The sequence below is a fragment of the Phocoena sinus genome, chromosome 14 (genome assembly GCF_008692025.1).
Source record: "Phocoena sinus isolate mPhoSin1 chromosome 14, mPhoSin1.pri, whole genome shotgun sequence".
NCBI classification, from domain to species: domain Eukaryota; kingdom Metazoa; phylum Chordata; class Mammalia; order Artiodactyla; family Phocoenidae; genus Phocoena; species Phocoena sinus.
In genome coordinates this window covers 63,082,383-63,105,038 of record NC_045776.1, presented here as the reverse complement: position 1 = coordinate 63,105,038, position 22,656 = coordinate 63,082,383, and the positions used below count along the sequence as shown (strand labels likewise).

At 49.3% G+C, this 22,656-nt stretch overlaps 1 protein-coding gene across 5 annotated transcripts in view; it reads right to left on the bottom strand.

Moving 5' to 3' along the window:
* ZNF74 (zinc finger protein 74) overlaps positions 1-22,656 on the bottom strand; it is a 32,600-nt gene that overhangs the window by 3,938 nt on the left and 6,006 nt on the right. Inside the window, exons 7-10 of one of the 5 annotated variants that reach the window (XM_032603370.1) lie at positions 7,916-8,001; positions 1,380-1,419; positions 608-734; positions 91-186 (exon numbers count right to left, since the gene is read on the bottom strand). In XM_032603370.1, the coding sequence (XP_032459261.1) occupies positions 91-186; positions 608-641 (130 nt within the window). In that variant the 5' untranslated portion in view covers positions 642-734; positions 1,380-1,419; positions 7,916-8,001. Of the gene's footprint in view, positions 1-90; positions 187-607; positions 1,420-7,915; positions 8,002-8,314; positions 8,715-22,656 lie in introns of those variants that run through there. The other 4 variants (XM_032603366.1, XM_032603369.1, XM_032603368.1 and 1 more) reach the window with 4 other exon arrangements.

Below are 22,656 nucleotides of genomic sequence, written 5' to 3'. Positions count from 1 at the left end.
ACGGAGCAGGGCAGTGGACCGCGGAAGGAAAGCAGGCCCCATGGGGCAGTGGGGGTACGGCTCCACATCCTCCCACTGCATCCCGCTCACCTGGACCAGCTCCTCCAGGGACAGCTCTAGGCGCCCACCATGGCTCCTCGCCTCGTTCCAGGTGAGAGATCACATCTGGCTTGCAGACGGGAGGCCCTGCGCGAAGGGAGAAAGCAGCGTGGCTCGGGGTGCTGTGCTCTCCAGACCAGCCCACAAGCCCAACAGCCCTGGAGTGGCCCCAGCGGCCTGAGGCACGGAGAGGTGGTGCCAACTTCAAGGAAGGGGGCCTCAGACATGGAACCCATACTGTGTGTCTGAGGACCCCACAGGTACTGACATGCCCCATCTAGGGCAGGCTGGGCTTCCAGGGCCCTGTCCACCCTCTCCCTTTCCTCTGGGCCCCACCCCGGGACCAGCCACACTTCCAGGCCCCACCCCGGGACCAGCCACACTTCCAGGCAAAGATGCCAGCTGGTGCCACAAGGGCCTGGGGCATATACCACAAGGAAGACTCAGGAACACATACAGACTGGTGGATGCCCAGACTGCGGCCTCCTCACCTTGGGAGCCATCTTACCCAGGGCAAGAAGGTTCTGGTAGTTCTCCAGCATCACATCCCGGTACAGGGCCCTCTGAGGGGAGTCCAGCTGTCCCCACTCCTCCTGGGTGAAGTCCACGGCTATGTCCTTGAAAGTCACCAACTCCTGGAATGACACACATGTTCTCTCTCACCCAGGATGGGAGTCAGTCCACTTGTGTTTTTGGGTGACTGAGGACCTCAGTAGCAGAGATAACCTCGGGTGACCTCCTGAGCGCAGAAGATAGGGCTGTAGACACCATCTGTCTTATAGCCCCGACACACACACCACAACTCAGCCAGGAATTGCCACGCGGCCTGGCCTGGGAGGGCCCAGCTAACTGGGCAGCCCACGTATAGGTGCTGCAGTGGGGGCACAGGCTGAGGCCGTAAGTTCTGGCTAACTTACAGAACTTGAAATATAATACAAAGAGCCTCAAACCCTATTCAAGTCCCATCACTGCAAAAGGCCCCAAACCCAGACAGGAAGCCCTCACTGCACCCTAAGGAAGGACCCTGTACTGCTCCGTATCCTTCCTGCTTGCCCTCCACTCTTTCCCGCCAGACCCCTGCTCCCTTGCCCTCCTGGGGCCACATCCCAGCCCACCCCCTCGCAACCTTCTCCCACTTTCCCCCAACACTGGCCCCTGGTCTCGGGGTAACCCCCCCAACTCGGTCACTCTAGTTCCAAGTGTCCTGAAAGTCCCAAATGACTTCCCTTATGTGACTCCTCCTCTGGAACCCCAGTATTCTGCCAGCCAGGGCTTCTTACCTCTCCAGCTGGGCACACCAAGAGGTTGGAGACTCAGTGCCTGTCCCATGAGAAGAAAACAAAGAGCAGCCCAGGCCACATACAGTCATGACAGGGATGCATTAGAAGATAGGCAGGGACTTCCCTGGTGGTCCAGCAGTTAAGACTCTGCACTCCCAATGCAGGGGGCCCGGGTTCGATCTCTGGTCAGGGAACTAGATCCCTCATGCTGCAACTAAAAAGATCCCACGAGCTGCAACTGAAGACCCTTCACGCAGCAACGAAGATCCTGCTTGTCGCGACTAAGACCCAGCACAGCCAAATAAATAAATAAATACTAAAAAAAAAAAAAAAAAAAAGGGCAGACCGTGGGGTGGGGGGACACAGAAGTGGTGGGGCAAGCAGGTCCTCAGCAGTAAAGTGAACTGGAGTCAGGGAGGAGGCGGGGAGGCAGGCCACAGTGGCCAGAGTATGAAGACAGGTATCTACTCCAAGGTGACAGCGTCTGCATTCTGCAGCAGGCAGCATGGGGGGAAGGCAGGAGGGGGACAGGTGTGAACAGGTTCTGAGCATGGGCCCAAGGAGTGACCTGGTTAAAAAAAGCAGCCTGGTAAAAACTGAGCTTCAAGTTCTGTTTCTAGACACAAAGGGGTAATGGGCACCAGATTTGCCCTCCTTACCTCAAACAACTAGTAAACTGGGTAAGATGTATGAAACAATGGTCAATTTCCAGACACTGGACAAAGGACAGCTCAGAACAGAGACCCCTGAGAACAAAGTGAGCCCTACAACAGCCTCACCTTCCCACATGGAAGTAGTCCCTGATCACAGTGCAGGGAGTGGGAATCCAGAGAGAGCTTGTGGTCCAAGGAGTTGAGGAGACAGAGAACAGAGTTTGGGGAGACCAGGAAACTAGAATTTTCAGGGCAACATGCCACAGCAAAGGGAGCCACACAGGCTTGGAACTCTGGATGTGCTCAAGATTGACTGAGGAATGACCCCAAACCAGGGAAAGAAACAGCAGAAAGAGGTGTATGCAGGACAATCATTAAAACTTAAACAGGACTGGGAACAGTCTGTGCTCCAACCGGCCAGAGTGAATGTCCTCCTGCTCTATGGGACACTGAGTAAAGTCCCCAGAAGGATGCTGCTCCAGCAGTGGGGCAAAATTAGCCTGAGATTAAAGACTTCTCTGGATCCACCTTAACAAAACCTAAAAGTAAGCCTCGGAAGGATCCAACTGACACTAAGTAATTTCACTGCATCACAAAACATTTAAGGAATTAAACCCAACACCCAACAAAGTAAAATTCACTCCATCTAGAATCCAATCAAGTAACTAAAAGGAAAAAAAGTTAATAAAATCAGAAGAATTAAAAGTATCATAAAACTAAACAAAACAAAACAACAACAAAAAAGAATCATAAAACAGTATTTGTTTACCTCAAAAGAAAGCGTTAAGGGTGAAACAGAATTAAAAAAGATACAAGACGTAGAAAACAAATAGCATAACGGCAGATATAAACCCAGCCATATGGATAATTACGTTAAATGTGAATAGTCTAAATATCCCAAGTAAAAACTAGAGATTGTCAAATTGAATTTAAAAAGTAAGACCCAGGCTTCCCTGGTGGCACAGTGGTTAAGAATCCACCTGCCAATGCAGGGGACATGGGTTCAAGCTCTGGTCCGGGGAGATCCCACGTGCTGCAGAGCAACTAAGCCTGTGTGCCACAACTACTGAGCCTGCACTCTAGAGACCGCAAGCCACAACTACTGAAGCCCATGTGCCTAGAGCCCATGTTCTGCAACAAGAAAAACCACCACAATGAAGAGTAGCCCCCGCTCACCACAACTAGAGAAAGCCCGCATGCAGCAATGAAGACCCAAAGCAGCCCCTCTGCAAAAAAAAAAAAAAAAAAGATACCCAGAAAATTCTCCACATATTTAGAACAATACACTCCTGAATAATACACAGTTGAAGGAGAAATTACAAAAAAATTAGAAACTATTTTGAACTGAAAAAAAGGGAAATACAATAGAAAATTTGTGGAATATAGCTAAAGCAGGACTTAGAGGTAAATTTATAGCACTGAATGCTAATGAGAATAGGTGTCAAATCAATACCTCAGTTTCACCCTTAAGAAAACAAAGTAGTATACACTGATGTGTATAAAACTGATGACTAATAAGAACCTGCAGTATAAAAAAACAACAAATAAACAACTAATACTAAACTTTCTTTGGTTATTTGTATGGAAATATGTTAATATAAATGTTTCAGACATTACATGAAATTTCTAAAAATCTTATATGTTCTGGTATAATGTTAAGTCATAATTCTAGTTATTACTTTAAAATATATATCTCAGAAATAACTAAATTTCCTTGTCAATTCCATTATTATGAACTTTCATCAAATCTTTAACCGTGGTCATTTTTAAGTCTTTTGTCATTTACAGACAGTTCTGGGTGTACGCTGATGCTTTTGCAAAAATGTTCCTATAAAAGGGTTTCATCTTCAAGGAATTCATGGAAAAGACTCTGACAAGTACAGGTTTCTGGTAACTGACTATACTGCTGAACTGAATGAATAAGCATTTTCAGAACTCTAATGGAAAACTTATGAATTCATAAAAGTGCTAACAAAAGATCAAGATGAAAAAAAAATTAATTACATGGGACTGAGTGAACTGATGACGATGATTATAATTTTTGTGACTTTCTGTTTGAATAAAAAAAAAAATCCCACAAGGACTCAGAGGCAAAAAATATACAAATCAATTTTCACTGCAAAGTAAAGGAGCTGTTACAGTGGAGAATTACTGGACTGAATGTCAATATTATGACATAGTATGACTGTGTTTCCTGTTTGGTAACTGCAATCATTGTTGCTTTTGTTGTGGTCATCCATTTACAATGCTTGGTGTCAGTTTACCTCTTGTAAAAATAAAATACAGTGTGTGTGTGTTGTGAAAAAAAAAGAATTCACTGGTGTAGGTGGGGTGATATTTGCATAATTACTCCTGTAGATTTGATTATTTATTTTATTATTTTGATTAAACAATGCTACAATGCTAAAAGAAAATGCATACTTAGCTGTTAGCAGGGCTGAAGCTCCTGATGGTTGTAAGATCTACCTGCCTGAATTTGGACATTAGCATTTTATGCAATGAATTAAAAGCAAAAAATCATTTCAAAAAAAAAAAAAAAGAAGCCAAAGTAGCTACCTCCCTGGTGGTCCAGTGGTTAAGACTCTGCCCTCCAATGCAGGGGGTGTGGGTTCGATCCCTGGTTGGGGAGCTAAGATCCCACATGCCTTGGGGCCAAAAAACCAAAAACATAAAACAGAAGCACTATTGTAACAAATTCAATAAAGGCTTTAAAAATGGTCCACATCAAAACAAACAATCAAAAAAAAGCCAAAGTAAAGAAAGGAAATAATAAGAACCAGAAATTGATGAAAAAGAGCACAGAAAAGCCATAGAGAAAATCAATGAAACCAAAAGATGGTTCTCTGCAAAGACCAATAAAATCAATAATTAAACATATATTTACTATATGACTCAGCCATTCCACTCTTGGGTATTTATTCAAGAGAAATTAAAACACACATCTATACTTATACTCCAATATTTATAGCAGGTTTATTTGTAATAACCTAAACAAGGAAACAACCTAAACGTCCATCAGTTGGTGAATGGATAAACAAATTGTGGAGTACATATGCAACAATGTTATGTGCTGAACTGTGTCCCTCCAAATTCATATGTTGAAGCCCTAAGCTCCAATACCTTAGAATGTGACTATATTTGAAGACAAGGCCTTTAAAAAGGTAAGTAAGGTAAATGAGGTCATTAAGATGGGTCCTAAAATGGCAGAACTAGTGTCCTTATAAGAAATGGAAATTTGGACACAAATACATACAGAGGGGAGAACGTGAGGACACAGAGAAGCACCATCTGCAAACCAAGGAGAGAAGCTCAAAAGAAACCTACCAACACCTTGATCTTAGACTTCTAGCCTCCAGAACTATGAGACAATAAATTTCTATTGCTTGAGCCACACAGTCTGTGGCAGTTCGCTGTGGCAGCCCTAGGAACCTAAAACAAATGGAATATCACTAGACAATCAATAGGACCAAGCTACTGATTCAAACAAGGAAATGAAGTCAAAAGCATAATGCTAACTGAAATAAGTCAGAAACAAAAGACTACATATCTTATAATTCCACATGAAATTCTTAAAAAGACAGAATTATACTGGATGCCAAGGGGGCGGGTGGAGAAGATGGGCTTCAAAGGGACATGAAGGAACTTTTTGGGTGATGGAAAAGTTCTATATCGTGATTGTGGTGCTGGTTACACAACTGTATACACTTGCCAAAACTCACCAAATCCTACATATATAAAACTGGAGAAATTTACTGTGTATAAATTACACCTCAATAAACCTGATCCAAAAAACCCACCGGATTTCAGGGAGATGAGAAGGTCGGAGTGAGGACACATGCTGAGAACGTGCTCATAACTAAGGCATGCAGGGATGAAGCATAATGGTGATGGCACTGGCAGAAAGAAGGAGGAAATGGGCAGAAACAAAGCTCCAGAGAAATCACAATGCGGTGCTGGCGAGAGAGCACTGTCAGAGGCTACGCGGTTTCAGTATGGAGGTGTCAACAGGCAAGAGCAGGACAGGATTTGAGCCTGGCACAGGACTTTCTGAGGGGTATTACCAACCCACCAGCAAAAGCCCATGTCTGGTGTGTCTTCATTTTGCAGGACAGGAAGCAAAAGGGTGTGGGAATCAAAGGCAGATGTGGAGGGGCTTCAGTGCAGTGGTTAAGAATCCGCCTGCCAATCAATGCAGGCGACACGGGGTTGAGCACTAGTCTGGGAAGATCCCTCATGCCACGGAGCAACTAAGCCCCTGTGCCACAACTACTGAGCCTGCACTCTAGAGCCTGCAAGCCACAACTACTGAGCTCGTGTGCCACAACTACTGAAGCCCGCATGCCTAGAGCCCATGCTCTGCAACAAGAGAAGCCACTGCAATGAGAAGTCCGCACACTGCAACGAAGAGTAGCCCCCACCTGCCACAACCAGAGAGAAGCCCGCGCGCAGCAACGAAGGCCCAACGCAGCCAAAAATTAATTAATTAATTAAATTTATTTAAAAAGCAAAAAAAAGGCAGATGTGGAAATAAAACTATCAGAAGAGTCAGAACAGATCACGGGGGATGTCCCAGCAGAGCAGAACCCTTGACATAGTATGAGACTGCTGGGAGGGGAGAGTACTTCGGAGAGAGGACCAGTTACTCAAAGACCTGAGAAGCTGGTATTTCAGGAATAATATCTGTGCACAAGAAGGGGAGTACCTCCCGAGGTGGTCACTCTCACACAGACACCACTTTTTTCCTGAACCTTTTCAAGGTAAGTTGCAGACATCAGAACATCTCACCTTACATTCTTCAGCCTGTATCTCCTAAGGATGTTCTCTGACACAATCACAATGCCATCATTACACCCGTGAAATTAAATATTCATACAACATGATCTAAGATACAGTATATTTTCAAATTTTCTCAATCTTTCTAAATGCCTTTGATAGAATTTTTGGATCTATAACCCATCAAGGATCACGTATTGCATGTGCTTGTCATGTCTCCCAAGTGTCTTATAGAACTACAGCACATTCTAACATTACAGAACTAGGCATATCTCACCATACGTGTTTTACAGTCATTTCTACTTTTCAAGTGGTAAGTTAACAGAATTGCCAAATCCTAAAAAAATCAAAGGATTCTCAATCCTTCTGACCTTTCACCACCTCACACTGTCTTTATCCAGTGCACCTTTCTAAACACTACGATGAGTGGGGGTAGTTTAGGTGGTGGAACAAAATGAGGAGCAAAACCCAAAATCTGTAAAAGGAGGGATTTGCACCTCTCCCAGCTGCAGAAGTGGCCCCAGGGCCAATTCCCTGTCGAGCCCACAGATCTTCTAAAACTCCAAGTTTTTCCATGAAGGCCCCATGTCAGGAGCTGGGTACAGAGGAAAAGCACACAGGGACGCACCCGCTACCATCACTCTGACCCCAGCACTGCAATGCAGCCCTTCCATCAGCTGTTCCACATCCTCCTACCTAATTCCATCCCGGAAAACTCCCCCAAACAAGGACCAACTGCTACAAACATCCCATGGGCCTGAGTGTGGAGATGAGTGAAGTGATCTCATGTGAGCTGTCACCTACTTGCTTGGGTGGCACTAGAACCACTCATCAGAGCTCCCAGCACAGTGCTGGGCACACAGCACAGTCCTCGGCAACAGACACATGGCTGGACTGAATCAGGCTGGAACATACACTCATGTTGATGGCACACCCCGGCGTCACCTGCACCTGTTCCCACGCGCAGAGCTTCCTGAGGACTGGAGAGCAGGCCCCCAGGTGTGTGTGTGGGGTGTCCTTGGATGACTAAAGATTCTGGGCGGCCGAAGGAAGGTGCCAACCCTCCACATAAACAACGAAATGTTCAAAAAAGAAAAGACAGCCACTCACCTCGGACCTGCCTTCCAGGAGACCCTGACCCAATTTATCTTCTGGAATCTCTTTGAGGGGAAGAGCAGGATCCTGAGAGGACGGAGCTGGAAAGGAGAAATGAGTCAAGGGGGCTGCTCTGTCCACGGCCACCAGGCACCCCCAGCACGGGGAGAATGAAGGGGAGGCAGGAAGGGAGCCCTAACTTCGTCACAACCTGATAGGGCCTCGGGGCTAATTCTGCTACTCAGTGTGTGGGTCACTCCCGTTACGGAGGAAAAGCGCCTCCATTCCCGTCCCCATCATCCCCGGGGTGCCTACGGTGAAGAGGAGGAGGCCTGAATCCGGGGCGCTTTCGGGAACCCAGCCCGCCCTCTCCGTGCAAATCCACAGGCCCACGGCCTGACAAGCCAACAGTACCTGCCTCCCGGGGCTCCGGGGCCTCCATGGCACCCTCCTTTGGCGGCCGCCCCGAGCGCGGGCGGGGCGGGTCCACCTCCCAGGGCTCAGAACCCTTGCGCAGCCCCGCGGGGCCGCCCCGGGGTCGGGGTCAGGCGGGCTCTGCAGGCGCCCCGCGCCCCGGGCTGTGCTCTCGCCCCATCGCTCGCCCCACCAGCCCGTCACCGACGTTGTCCGGGCCCGCGCGGGCCGGCCAGGCCTCGGGCTCTGCCGCCCGGCGCTGGGAGTCGCGGAGGCGGCACACAGGCCTGGCGCGGACGGGCTGACGAACCGACGGCCGGCCGGACGCGCGGACGAGCTCACCCACCTCACACGAGACGGCGGCCGCCACAAAAGAGCTCGGGCGACCGTCGCAAGACGTGCGCCTGCGCAGACCGGACGGGTACTACAACTCCCGGGATCTTTTGCGCCGCGCAGGGGTAGACTGCATTTCCCAGAGGGCATCGGGGCCGGAGCCGCTCTGACGTCTAGCACGGACGAGCGTGTAGCACAGTCTTCTGGGAAGTGTAGTTAAGGCGCCCGCGACCTTGCGCTCTGGCCCCGCCCCCTCTCCCCCATTGCTGTGGAAAGCGCTTGCATCTCGGGGTGTGTGTGTGATGTGTGTGGTGTGTGTGTGATGTGTGTTGTGTGTGTGTGATGTGTTGTGTGTGTCTGTGTGTGGTGTGATGTGTGTGATATGTGTGGTGTGTGTGATGTGTGTGGTGTGTGGTATGTGTGGTGTGTGTGTGTGTGTGTGAGGTGTGTGATGTGTGTGTGCGCACGCCTGGTAGGTGAGTGTGGAGAGTTTAGGTTGGGTAAGTGTGGAACATTAAGGGTGAGTGACCTCTGTGTGAGAGGGACAGGGCCCCACGGGCACCTGCTGGGTCCTGACACTTGACCTACCAGTTGCCCCATCCCCAGGGATGGGAGTGGGTCCATTTCTCTTTGCTAGGAAGATGTCTTCCTTTGCTTGGGACCACCCAGAACTGGAGGGAAGGGGCCCTCAGGAAGGCCCAGCTCCTGCACTCGGCCCCTGGCCCTTTCTTCTGACAGAGGGGGGATGGGGTGGCGTAGAGTGAGGGTGGGGTTTGGGGGGAGGGGTCTGCAGACTCCCCAGCCTCCCCATAATGGGTAGAGAGGCGGCTACCCTGAGGGTCCTGGAGTTCTGGGAAGGTGAGACCCCTACTGGGCTTGGCTGGGAACCTCCATGGTGAGGCCCCGGGTGCTATGGGCACAGAAACAAGGACAAGGGTGGGACGCCACAGGGCTGGAAAATGTGGCTGCTCACTCCCAGGCCTTGCTGGGTGGGGACCCAAGGCCAGGGTGGCAGGTACTGAGCGGCTATCCAGCTCGAAGAAGGGAGCGAGTGCCCTGTGCAGTCCAGGGCAGGAGGGGCCGTGGCATCCAGGGGCCTTACACTAAGACCCTCGCTTTTCAAAATTGAGAAGTTAATCGATCCTGAGGAGAGGGTCGTGGGAAATTCTAATTCGGTCAGAAACCCAGGCTTCTGAAGGGGGTCGGGGACATGGCGGGGGGAATGTTCTTGTGGGCCTGATCCCTCAACCTGTGGGGTGTGATGCCACCCTGGGGTAGACAGTGTCAGAATGCAGTCGAATCATCCTCAGACACCCTACTGGGGTCGGAAACTTAATTGTTATCATGGGGAAAATCCTCCACGCATTTGGTGACCAGAAGCGTCAGAAGTGAAGTGTTGTCTGTGAAGGGAAGGGAAAACACAGGGAAGAAAGACAAGTCGGGAACAACTGGGTTTTTTCCTACACAGGAAGGAACACACTGAGTTTTCCCCTTTACACCTTCTTGGGGGCCGGAGGCGAGGCAGGGTTGGTGGTGGCAGTGACCTGTGACCTGAGGATCAAGGAGCAGGACACACACTGGCCCTGAGGCAGGAAGCTGTTGGCATGATGGGCAGGAGGGGGCGTGTCCCTGGGGGCAGGCCCAGAGCCCAGGCTCTGCAGGGAGTGGAGAGGAGCCCTTGGGTTGGAGGGTGAGGGCAGAGGGGGTTCTGATCAGACGTAGGTTTTTTTTTTTTTAAAGGAACATTTTTTTAAATAGATCTCTATTGGAGTATAATTGCTTCACAATACCGTGTTAGTTTCTGTTGCACAACAAAGCTAATCAGCCGTATGCATACACATGTCCCCATATCCCCTCCCTCTTGAGCCTCCCTCCCATCCTCCCTATCCCACCCCTCTAGGTCATCGCAAAGCACCGAGCCAATCTCCCTGTGCTATGCTGCTGCTTCCCACCAGCCAACTGTTTTACACTTGGTAGTGTATAAAAGTCGATGCTACTCTCACTTCGCCCCAGCTTTGCCTTCCCACCCCATGTCATCAAGTCCATTCTCTATGTCTACCTCTTTATTCCTGCCCTGCAACTAGGTTCATCAGTACCTTTTTTTTTAGATTCCATATATATGCATTAGCATATGGTATTTGTTTTCCTCTTTCTGACTTACTTCACTCTGTATGACAGACTCTAGGTCCACCTACCCCACTACAAATAACTCAATTTCCTTTCTTTTTATGGCTGAATATTCTATCGTATATATGTGCCACGTCTTCTTTATCCATTCATCTGTCGATGGACATCTAGGTTGGTTCCATGTCCTTGCTATTGTAAATAGTGCTGCAATGAACATTGTGGTGCATGTCTCTTTTTGAATTATGGTTTTATCAGGGTATATACCCTGCAGTGGGATTGCTGGGTCATATAGTAGTTCTATTTTTAGTTTTTTAAGGAACCTCCATACTTTTTTCCATAGTGGTTGTATCAATTTACATTCCCACCAACAGTGTAGGAGGGTTCCCTTTTCACCACACCCTTTCCAGCATTTAATGTTTCTAGCTTTTTTGATAATGGCCATTCTGACTCATGTGAGGTGATATCTCATTTGTAGTTTTGAGTTGCATTTCTCTAATAATTAGTGATGTTGAGTATATTTTCATGTGCCTCTTGGCCATCTGTATGTCTTCCTTGCTGAAATGTCTATTTAGGTCTTCTGCCATTTTTTTAACTGGATTGTTTGTGTTTTTGATATTGAGCTCCATGAGCTGTTTGTATATTTTGGAGATTAATCCTTTGTCCGTTGTTTCATTTGCAAATATTTTCTCCCATTCTGAGGGTTGTCTTTTTGTCTTGTTTATGGTTTCCTTTGCTGTGCAAAAGCTTTTTTTTTTTTTTTTTTTTGCGGTACGCGGGCCTCTCACTGTTGTGGCCTCTCCCGTTGCGGAGCACAGGCTCTGGACGCGCAGGCTCAGCGGCCATGGCTCACGGGCCTAGCCGCTCCGCGGCACGTGGGATCTTCCCGGACGGGGGCACGAACCCGTGTCCCTCTGCATCGGCAGGCAGACTTTCAACCACTGCGCCACCAGGGAAGCCCTGTGCAAAAGCTTTTAAGTTTAATTAAGCAAGTCTCATTTGCTTATTTTTGTTTTTATTTCTGTTACTCTAGGAGGTGGGTCAAACAAGATCTTGCTATGGTTTATGTCAAAGACTGTTTTTCCTATGTTTTCCTCTAAAAGTTTTATAGTGTCTGGTCTTTTTAAGTCTTTAATCCATTTGGAGTTTTATTTTTGTGTATGGTGTTAGAGAGTGTTCTAATTTCACTCTTTTACATGTAGCTGTCCAGTTTTCCCAGCACCATTTATTGAAGAGGCTTTTTCTCCTCCATTGTATGTTCTTACCTCCTTGGTTATAAATTAGGTGCCCATATGTGAGTGGGTTTATCTCTGGGCATTCTTTCCTGTACCATTGATCTATATTTCTGTTTTTGTGCCAGTACTATACTGACTTGATTACTGTAGCTTTGTGGTATAGTTTGAAGTCAGAGAGCCTGATTCCACCAACTCCGTTTTTCTTTCTCAAGATTCCTTTGGCTATTCGGGGTCTTTTGTGTTTCCATACAAATTGTAAGATTTTTTGTTCTAATTCTGTGAAGAATGCCATTGGTAGTTTGATAGGGATTGCACTGAATCTGTACATTGCTTTGGGTAGTATAGTCATTTTCACAATATTGATTCTTCCAATCCAAGAACATGGTATATTTTTCTGTCTGTTTATGTCATGTTTGATTTCTTTCATCAGTGTTTTATAGTTTTCTGAGTACAAGTATTTCGCCTCCTTAGGTTTATTCCTAGGTATTTTATTCTTTTTGTTGCAATGGTAAATGGGAATGTTTCCTTAATTTCTCTTTCTGATTTTTTGTTGTTGGTGTATAGGAATGCCAGAGATTTCTGTGCATTAATTTTGTACCCTACAACATGACCAAATTCATTGATTAGTTCTAGTAGTTTTCTGGTGGCATGTTTAGGAATTTCTATGTATAGTATCATGTCATCAGCAAATAGTGACGGTTTGACTTCTTCTTTTCCAATATGTATTCCTTTTATTTCTTTTTCTTGCCTGATTGCTGTGGCTAGGACTTCCAAAACTATGTTGAATAAGAGTGGTGAGAGTGGACATCATTGTCTGGTTCCTGATCCTAGCAGAAATGCTTTCAATTTTTCACCATTGGGTATGATGCTCACTGTGGGTTTGCCATATATGGCCTTTATTATGTTGAGGTAGTTTCCCTTTCTGCCCATTTTCTGGAGAGTTTTTATCATAAATCAGTGTTGAATTTTGTCAGAAGCTTTTTCTGCATCTACTGAGATGATCATATGGTTTTTTGTTCCTTAATTTGTTAATGTGGTGTATCACATTGATTGAAGAATCCTTGCAATCCCTGGGATAAATCCCACTTGATCATGGTGTATGCCTTTTAATGTGCTGTTGGATTCTGTTTGCTAGTATTTTGTTCAAGATTTCTGCATCTATGTTCATCAGTGATATTGGTCTATAATTTTCTTTTTTTGTGATATCTTTTTCTGGTTTTGGTATCAGGGTGATGGTGGCTTCATAGAAGGAACTTGGGAGTATTTCTCCCTCTGCAAATTTTTGGAAGAGTTTGAGAAGGACCTGTGTTAGCTCTTCTCTAAATATTTGATAGAATTCGCCTTTGAAGCCATCTGGTCCTGGACTTTTGTTTGCTGGAAGATTTTTAATTATGGTTTCAATTTCATTACTTGTGATAGGTCTGTTTATATTTTCTAATTCTTCCTGGTTCAGTCTTGGAAAATTGTACCTTTCCAAGAATTTGTCCATTTTTTCGTGACTGTCCATTTTATTGGCATATAGTTGTTTGTAGTAGTCTCTTATAATCCTTTGTATTTCTGCAGTGTCAGTTGTGATTTCTCCTTTTTCATTTCTAATTTTATTTATTATTATTATTTTAAAATTAATTAATTTATTTTTGGCTCCATTGGGTCTTCCTTTTTGCATGTGGGCTTTCTCCCTAGTTATGGTGAGAGGGGGCTACTCTTTGTTGTGGTGCGCAAGCTTCTCATTGCGGTGGCTTCTCTTGCTGCAGAGCATGGGCTCTAGGCGCACGGGCTTCAGTAGTTGTGGCTTGCAGGCTCTAGAGCACAGGCTCAGTAGCTGTGGGGCATGGGCTTAGTTGCTCCGCAGCATGTGGGATCTTCCCAGACCAGGGCTCGAACCTGTGTCCCCTGCATTGGCAGGCAGATTCTTAACCACTGTGCCACCAGGGAAGTCCCCCCTCTAATTTGATTGATTTGCGTCCTCTCCCTTTTTTTCCTGATGAATCTAGAAAAGGGTTTATCAATTTTATTTATCTTCTCAAAGAACCAGCTTTTACTTTTATTGCTCTTTGCTCTTGTTTTCTTCATTTCTATTTCTTTTATTTCTGCTCTGATCTTTATGATTTCTTTCCTTCTACTGACTTTGGGTTTTCTTTGTTCTTCTTTCTCTAGTTGTTTTAAGTGTAGGGTTAGATTTTTTTTTAATAAATAAATAAATTTATTTATTTTTGGCCGTGTTGGGTCTTCGTTTCTGTGCGAGGCCTTTCTCCACTTGTGGCAAGCGGGGGCCACTCTTCATCGCGGTGTGCAGGCCTCTCACTGTCGCGGCCTCTCCCATTGCAGAGCACAGGCTCCAGACGCGCAGGCTCAGTAGTTGTGGCTCACAGGCTTAGCTGCTCCACGGCATGTGGGATCTTCCCAGACCACGGCTTGAACCCGTGTCCCCCGCATTGGCACACAGATTCCCAACCACTGTGCCACCAGGGAAGCCCAGTTAGATTGTTTATTTGAGATTTTTCTTCTTTTTAAAAAATATTTATTTATTTTTGGCTGCTTTTGTTCTTTGTTGCTGTGCACGTCTTTCTCTAGTTGCAGTGAGCAGGGGCTACTCTTTGGTGCAGCGCACGGGCTTCCCACTGTGGTGGCTCCTCTTGTTGCAGAGCACGGGCTCATAGGCACGTGGGCTTCACTAGTTGTGGCTTGCGGGCTCTAGAGTGCAGGCTCAGTAGTTGTGGCGCATGGGCTTAGTTGCTCTGCGGCATGTGGGATCTTCCCAGGCCAGGGCTCAAACCTGTGTCCCCTGCATTGGCAGGCGAATTCTTAACCACTGCGCCACCAGGGAAGCCCTGTGATTTTTCTTGTTTCTTGAGGTGAGATTGAATTGTTATAAACTTTCCTCTTAGAATTGCTTTTGCTGTGTCCCACAGGTTTTGGGTCATTGTGTTTTCGTTGTCATTTGTTTCTATGTATTTTTAAAATTTCTTTGATTTCTTCAGTGATCTCTTGGTTATTTAGTAGCACACTGCTTAGCCTCCATGTATTTGTGTTTTTTACAGTTTTTTTCCTGTAATTGATTTCCAATCTCATAGCATTGTGGTCAGAAAAGATGCTTGATATGATTTCAATTTTCTTAAATTTTCCGAGGCTTGATTTGTGACCCAAGATATGATCTATCCTGGAGAATGTTCCATGTGCAATTGAGAGGAAAGTGTATTCTGCTACTTTTCAGTGGAATGTTCTATAAATATCAATTAGATCTATCTGATCTATTGTGTCATTTAAAGTTTGTGTTTCCTTATTTATTTTCTGTTTGGATGATCTGTCCATTGGTGTAAGTGGGGTGTTAAAGCCCCCTGCTATTACTGTGTTACTGTTGATTTCTCCTTTCATGGCTGTTAGCATTTGCCTTATGTATTGGGGTGCTCCTATGTTGGGTGCATAAATATTTATAATTGTTATATCTTCCTCTTGGATTGATCCTTTTATCATTATGTAGTGTCCCTCCATATCTCTTTTTTATTTTTTCTTTTTTTGCAGTACGTGGGCTTCTCACTGCTGTGGCCTCTCCTGTTGCAGAGCACAGGCTCCGGACGCGCAGGCTCAGCAGCCATGGCTCACGGGCCCAGCCACTCCACGGCACGCAGGATCCTCCCGGACTGGGGCACGAACCCGCGTCCCCTGCATTGGCAGGTGGACTCTCAACCACTGTGCCACCAGGGAAGCCCTTAACAGTCTTTATTTTAAAGTCTATTTTATCTGATACGAGTATTGCTACTCCAGCTTTCTTTTGACTTCCATTTGCATGTAATATCTTTTCCCATCCCTTCACTTTCAGTCTGTATGTGTCCCTAGGTCTGAAGTGGGTCTCTTGTAGACAGCATATATATGGGTCTTGTTTTTGTGTCCATTCAGCCAGTCTGTGTCTTTTGGTTGGGGCATTTAACTCATTTACATTCAAGGTTATTATCAATATGTATGTTCCTATTACCATTTTCTTTATTGTTTTGGGTTTGTTTTTGTGGGTTTTCTTCTTCTCTTGTGTTTCCTGCGTAGAGAAGCTCCTTTAGCATTTGTTGTAAAGCTGGTTTGGTGGTGCTGAATTCTCTTAGCTTTTGTTTATCTGAAAAGCTTTTGACTTCTCCATCGAATCTGAATGAGATCCTTGCTGGGTAGAGTAATCTTGGTTGTAGATTTTTCTCTTTCATCACTTTAAGTATATCCTGCCACTCCCTTCCGGCCTGCAGAGTTTCCACTGAAAAATCAGCTGATAACCTTATGGGGATTCCTTTGTATATTATTTTTTGTTTTTCCCTTGCTGCTTTTAGTATTTTTTCTTTGAATTTAATTTCTGTTAGTTTGATTAATGTGTCCTGGTGTGTTTTTCCTAGGATTTATCCTGTATGGGACTCTCTGTGCTTCCTGGATTTGGGTGACTATTTCCTTTCCCATGTTAGGGAAATTTTCCACTATAATCTCTTCAAGTATTTTCTCAGACCCTTTCTTTTCTCTTCTTCTGGGAACCTGATAATTCGAATGTTGGTACATTTAGTGTTGTCCCAGATGTCTCTGAGATTGTCTTCAATTCTTTTCATTCTTTTTTCTTTATTCTGTTTCTCAGCAGTTACTTCCACCACTTTGTCTTCCAGTTCACTTATTCGTTCTTCTGCCTCTGTTATTCTGTTATTGATTCCGTCTAGTGTAGTTTTCATTTCAGTTATTGTGTTGTTCATCTCTGTTTGTTTGTTCTTTAGTTCTTCTAGATCTTTGGTAAACATTTCTTGTATATTCTCAATCCAGGTTTCCATTCTATTTCTGAGATTCTGGATCATCTTTACTATCATTACTATGAATTCTTTTTCAGGTAGACTGCCTATTTTCTCTTCATTTATTTGATCTTGTAGGTTTTTATCTTGCTCCTTCATCTGTGACATATATTTTTGCCATCTCATTTTTTTCTTTTTTTTAATGAGTGGGACCGTGTTCCTGTCTTACTGGTTGTTTGGCCTGAGGCTTCCAACATTGGAGTTTGTAGGCTATTGGGTAGAGCTGTCTTGGTGCTGAGATGACAAACCCCGTGAGACCTCACTCAAATGAATATTCCCCGGGGTCTGAGGTTCTCTGTTCGTCCAGTGGTTTGGACTCGGACCTCCCACTGCAGGAGCATCCCCCCAACGCTGGGCTCGTGAATCAAGATCCTGCAAGCCCCGGGCTTCCCTGGTGGCACAGTGGTTGAGAGTCCACCTGACGATGCAGGTGACACGGGTTCGTGCCCCGGTCTGGGAGGATCCCATGTGCCGCGGAGCGGCTGGGCCTGTGAGCCATGGCCACTGGGCCTGCGTGTCCAGAGCCTCTGCTCCGTGACGGGAGAGGCCACAGCAGTGAGAGGCCTGTGTACCGCAAAAAAAAAAAAGATCCTGCAAGCCCCATGGGGTGGCAAAAAAAAAAAAAAAAGAAAAAGAAAAATAACAAAGCAAAAAACAAAATTAGACTAGGAAACTAACAGATATGTTAGAAAGAATGTAAAAATTAAAAAACAGATAAATCAACAACTGGAAGGTACATCAGTACCACAATAGTAAAAAAGAGGAGGAGGAAAAGGAAAAAAAAAAGTGAGTGGGCGAGGAAAGGCCTTGGATGTGCAGAGCGGGGCCTAAGCAAGGGTGAGGTTTGGGCGGTGGGCAGGGCCAATGCTCAGTACTCACAAGGCTGGAAAAGGCTGTGGGGGCTGTGGGGGGTGGGACTTAGGCTCAAGAAACAGAAGGGACCCAGGGTGCCCCCCACCTAGGTCTCAGAGAGAAGGGGACCTCACCTGGGAGTCCAGCAGGCTTCCTGGACTCAAGTGGGCAGAGCAATCACCCTCCACTCCTCTCCTGCCTGCGTCCTGATCTCCCTGTCCTCCCTCCTATGCCCCCAAGGACCCACGCAGCCTGGAGGCAGCTTGGAGGGCAGGGGACCAGCCTGGGAGCTCGGCAGGCTCCCATGCCCAAATGGGTGGGGTTAACACCCTCCGCTCCTCTCCTGCTCCTCCCTCAGGGCCCCTCCCGCCTGCCTCTCCTGATCTCTCCAGCCTCAGGGGCGCTGATCTTGCCTGGCCTCCACTTACATCCTACCGGCTCACTTTGGGGTTCCTCCCGTCTCCTTGGGGGTCAGAGTCCCCCACCAGCGCCCGGCAGACACCCTAGTTGTGGGGAGATGCTAACTCTGCGTCTTCCCACACTGCCATCTTGACTCCTCCCTCATAGGAACATTTATCATTATTTATTTATTTATTTATTTATTTATTTATTTATTTATTTATGGCTGCATTGGGTCCTTGTTGCTGCACCAGCTTTCTCTAGTTGCAGCGAGCGGGGGCTACTCTTCGTTGTGGTATGTGTGCTTCTCATTGTGGTGGCTTCTCGTTGCAGAGAACAGGCTCTAGGCGTGCAGGCTTCAGTAGTTGTGGCACATGGGCTCAGTAGTTGTGGCTTACAGGCTCTAGAGCTCAGAAACTGTGGCACATGGGCTTAGCTGCTCCGCCACATGTGGGATCTTCCCAGACCAGGGATCAAACCCGTGTCCCCTGTGTTGCCAGGAGGATTCTTAACCACTGCGCCACCAGGGAACTCCCCAGACGTAAGTTTAACAGGTTGCCTGAGAGGGTCAGGGCCAAAGCCAAGGACTGGAGAAGTGAGGCCAGTGGGGGTGTGGTGGCTCTGTCTGGGGGGCCAGTGCAGCAGCAAGAAGCGCCAGGGTCTGGGGTGGCCGGGAGGGTGTGAGTGGAAGGGCACAGCCAGCTCTGTCAGTGCTGCTAAGAGATCAAAGATGAGGACAGAGAGGTGACCTTTGGCCACAGGGAGGTGGAGGGGATCCTGATGGGGCCCAGTCCCGTTCACCAGGAATGATGAGACGAGGTCCATCCCAGGGGCCAGTCGAATGGAGACCCCGGCTCAGCTGGCAAGAGAAGGGGGACACCGAGGACCCCTGCATGGGCAACGTGCCCATCCGAGGCGGCCCTCCCCGCTCTGCCCCATCTGTGGGTGGAAGGGTGATGCACAGAGTGGTGACTGGCCTCAGCTGCCCAAGGTTGGGGAGCTTGTCCCATTGAGAGCAGAGGCTGGGCCCTCGGGGCACACACAGATGCTGGCATGCCTGATGCCCCACCTGGGGCAGGTTGGGGGGCCAGGGGCCCAGCCCAGACTGATCAGAGCTACTCCAGGCTGCTGATGCCAGGATGAGGCAAACAAAGCCATTACCAGGTAATGAACTCATTACTGAGGTCAGACAAGGTCAACACCGGGTAATGAGTTGCCCCCCACAGAGCCACCTGACCCAGAACAATTCCCAGGGAACGCCTGGGTAGCTAGAGCCACCAGGAGGCCATGGCACAGTTCCAGGGCCTGATGGGCAGGGGGTGTTCAGGGGCAAAGTGTGCCCGAGTCCAGCGCCCACAGGAAGCCCTGTTCCAGCACTAGGATCCAGAGTGAGTCACTTCCCCTCTCTGACCCTGTCTTTGAAGGAGAGACCTCAGGACTCAGGCCTCCCCAGGCCGCTGCACGCCCTCCTGCCTCTGTCGCCTCTGCGCCCTCACCATCTCCTGGACAGCAGAGACTCGTCCTGGGCTCTGACAGGGGTGGGGGTGGGGTGGGGAGAGACAGGCGAGGCCACAGGGACCACCAGTGGCCCGTGAGGCAGGATGAAGCTGCCCAGAACTGTGCTGAGCGATGGCTTGAGCCAGACCTGCCGGCTTAGTCCACCGAGGTCCCACAACGTGGCCTGCACTCTGGGGGCCTAAGGGCACCATAGCCTTCCCTTCCCTACAGCCCAGGGCCCACGGTCCAGGCCCCCGCCAAGACGGCTTGCTCACCCTCCAAAGGCCCAGCCAGTCTGGCCAGAGGGAGAGCACAGCCCCTGCCCTAGAGCCCCGGGCCACACCGCCCCTTCCAGGACCAGCTCCAAAACTAAACCCCATCCCACCCGGTGGGTGGCCTGCACAGAGGTCCTGTCCCCCTTGGGCCCTTGCCTGGTGTGTCCCCCACCCCCAACATGGGCCCTCAGATCCCGCTGGCTTCAGGACTGCCACCTGCCTCGCCACATCCCCCGCTTTGCCAAGAACCTGGTGGGGCTTCAACTGCAGAAGACAAAGACCTCTGTGCCCTCAGCACCCACACCCCCTCTACCTCATGCGGTTGGGGACCTGGGGACCTGCATTACCAGATGCTCCCCTGAGGACTGTGAGGCTGCAGTCACATGGCTGCTCCCTACCCACCCCCCAAGGCCACCAGAGCTCCTCCAACATGCAATGCCCTCTTGGCTCCCGACTGCCCTCAGGCTCTGGGAAAGAAAACCTCCCACCTAGGTGACTGCCAGGGTTTAATTGCAACAGACTGCAAGGGTGACCACAGGGAAGTCACAGAGAGTGACCACCCCCTTCTCTGGGCAGAGGCTGAGCCCAGGGTGGTCTCTCCTCCCTGAGTTAATGAGCAGCTACTTGCCCACCCTGCCTGGTGGGAGGGCTGGCCTGAAGGCACAGAGCCCGGCTGGGGACAGCCCGGGGGGGTCGGTGGCTTCCCACAGAAATGGCTGGCCTGGCCCCTGGCACACAGAGAGGGACGGGATTGCGGAGGAGCTGGGCCTGTCAGCACCCCCATACAGGGAGCCCCCTGGCAGCCTGGCTCCAGGGCTGTGAGGAGCTTTTGGGAGGACCTGGAAAGCAGGCCTGTGTGCAGCCCCCCACCCAGCAGCTCTGTCCCCTGAAGGGACAACAGCCATTTGGCTCTGACCAGCCAGCTCCGGCCAGGGCACTCCAACCTGGCTCCGCACTGCAGGCCTCACCTGCGCCCTGGCTTCTCCACTGATGAACATGTGGCCAGGGTCACCACACCTTGCTTCCTGATCCTCACTGAATTTGACCTCTGGGGATTAGAGTCGTGCTGACCACCCCTGCCTGTTTGCCCCAACCAACACATCTGCAACTTCCCTCAGGACCCATGGGGTCCCCAGGGCCTCCCCTCTCAGTCTGTCTCTGCTCCTATCACACCCCCTCCTTTGGCCTCTGTTTTCCCCAGGCCCAGGCTGCCTGGGCAGCCCACTCTAGGCCCTCCTGGCTCTCACATCCCTAACTGCTTTGCTGGTCAGCAAATCTGGAGTCCCTCCCACACCCGCTCCCACCCTCTCGGCCTCCCTGCCGTCCCCTCCTGGGGACCTGAGGGCCTCCTGCATTTCACAGGTAAGGCTCAGAGAGGGCAGAGCCCTCACAGCCGGGCTCCAGCAGGCCTGGAGAGGAATGCAGGGCTCTTGTGTCAGTCGTACTTTAATTATGGAGGGGAGGGTGGTGGCAGGTATGGTTAACAAGGCTCTAGGGAGCAGCAGAGCCACAGGCTGGAGGTCCTGAGGAGCCAGGTGACTCAGCAGGAATGGAGGGTCAGAGCGGTTGACAGAGCACCAAATTCTCCCATCTCCCTGCACCTTCCAGAGCAACAGGCTCCAATGAATGAATGAACCGAGGGGATCCAGGTCTCTTCACAGTGGCCTGGGGCCAAGGCTGCCCAAGAACAGGGTCGACGGCACCCCCAATCTCACACACACACGCACACATGGGCACAGAGCTGCAGAGAGGGTAGGCCCTGGTGGGCCCTGGGGACACAGGCTCCAGTGGCTGTCATGCCATCTCCCCTCCCAGCCCAGCCTGGATCCACACCAGGCCCTCCCTCCCCACAATTTGCTGGGGAGGCCCCAGGGCACCCAGAGTCCTAACTAGCCCCTCGGGTGCCGTGAGCACAACATGTTGGCAGGGGATACTGCCTTCCAGAGAGGTCCACAGCACACTGCCCACGGCTCTGTGATGGGCACGGGCGGCAGTGCGTGTGGCAAGGCACCAGGGTGAGAATGAATGGGGTGCAGTGGTAAGGTGGGAGGGACAGGGAAGCCAGCAGGGATGGCCGTGAGGGCCTTGAATGCCAGGCAAAGGAGGTGCACAGCTGGCCAGGGTTGGGGTGGCCCCACCTGGGACTCTCAGCCCCAGATTCATTCACCCAAGGACTTCATCCAACATCCAACCCGCTCAGCACCACTGGGCCCGTACTCGGGATCCTACTGTGGATGGAGGTGGACAGAGAACAGAGCCATTTAATCATGATTGCGAGGGTGCTGTGGGGGAGGGGCCTGAGTTCCCTGGTAGGGGGTGAGATGGTCAAGGAAGGCTGCCCTGGAGAAGTGGGATGAGTGGGAGCAGCCAGGCGAGGGAGGAGCAGGGGGCACATTCCAGGCCAGACAAACAGCCTAGGCAAAGGCTTAGGGGGTGAAGACGGTCACTGGGTTAGAGGAGGAAGAGGACAGGGCCAGTGCACAGACAGCAGTGAGGGATGGGCTGGACCTCCAGCAGCCTCCTGAAGGCAGGGGTCCAGCAGAGAGCAATGGGGATCTTGAATTCAGGGGCAGAAATGCATGTTGTGTGTGGGCTGTAGGGGAGCACTGCAGAGATAGCAGCCTGGACTGTGGTATGGGAGGAGGTGGCCCCAGCCAATGAGGAGGGCTTCAGGCCGTGACCACACCTGCCGTCCCCTGACTGTGATGGGGACTGTGGCTTTGAGCAGAGTATGTGAGCTCGGTTCCCCATTTGGGGTTGAGCGCTTCCATGTCCCCATCACCTCTGCCCAGAAGCCTGTTCAAGCCCCTTGTTGGGAC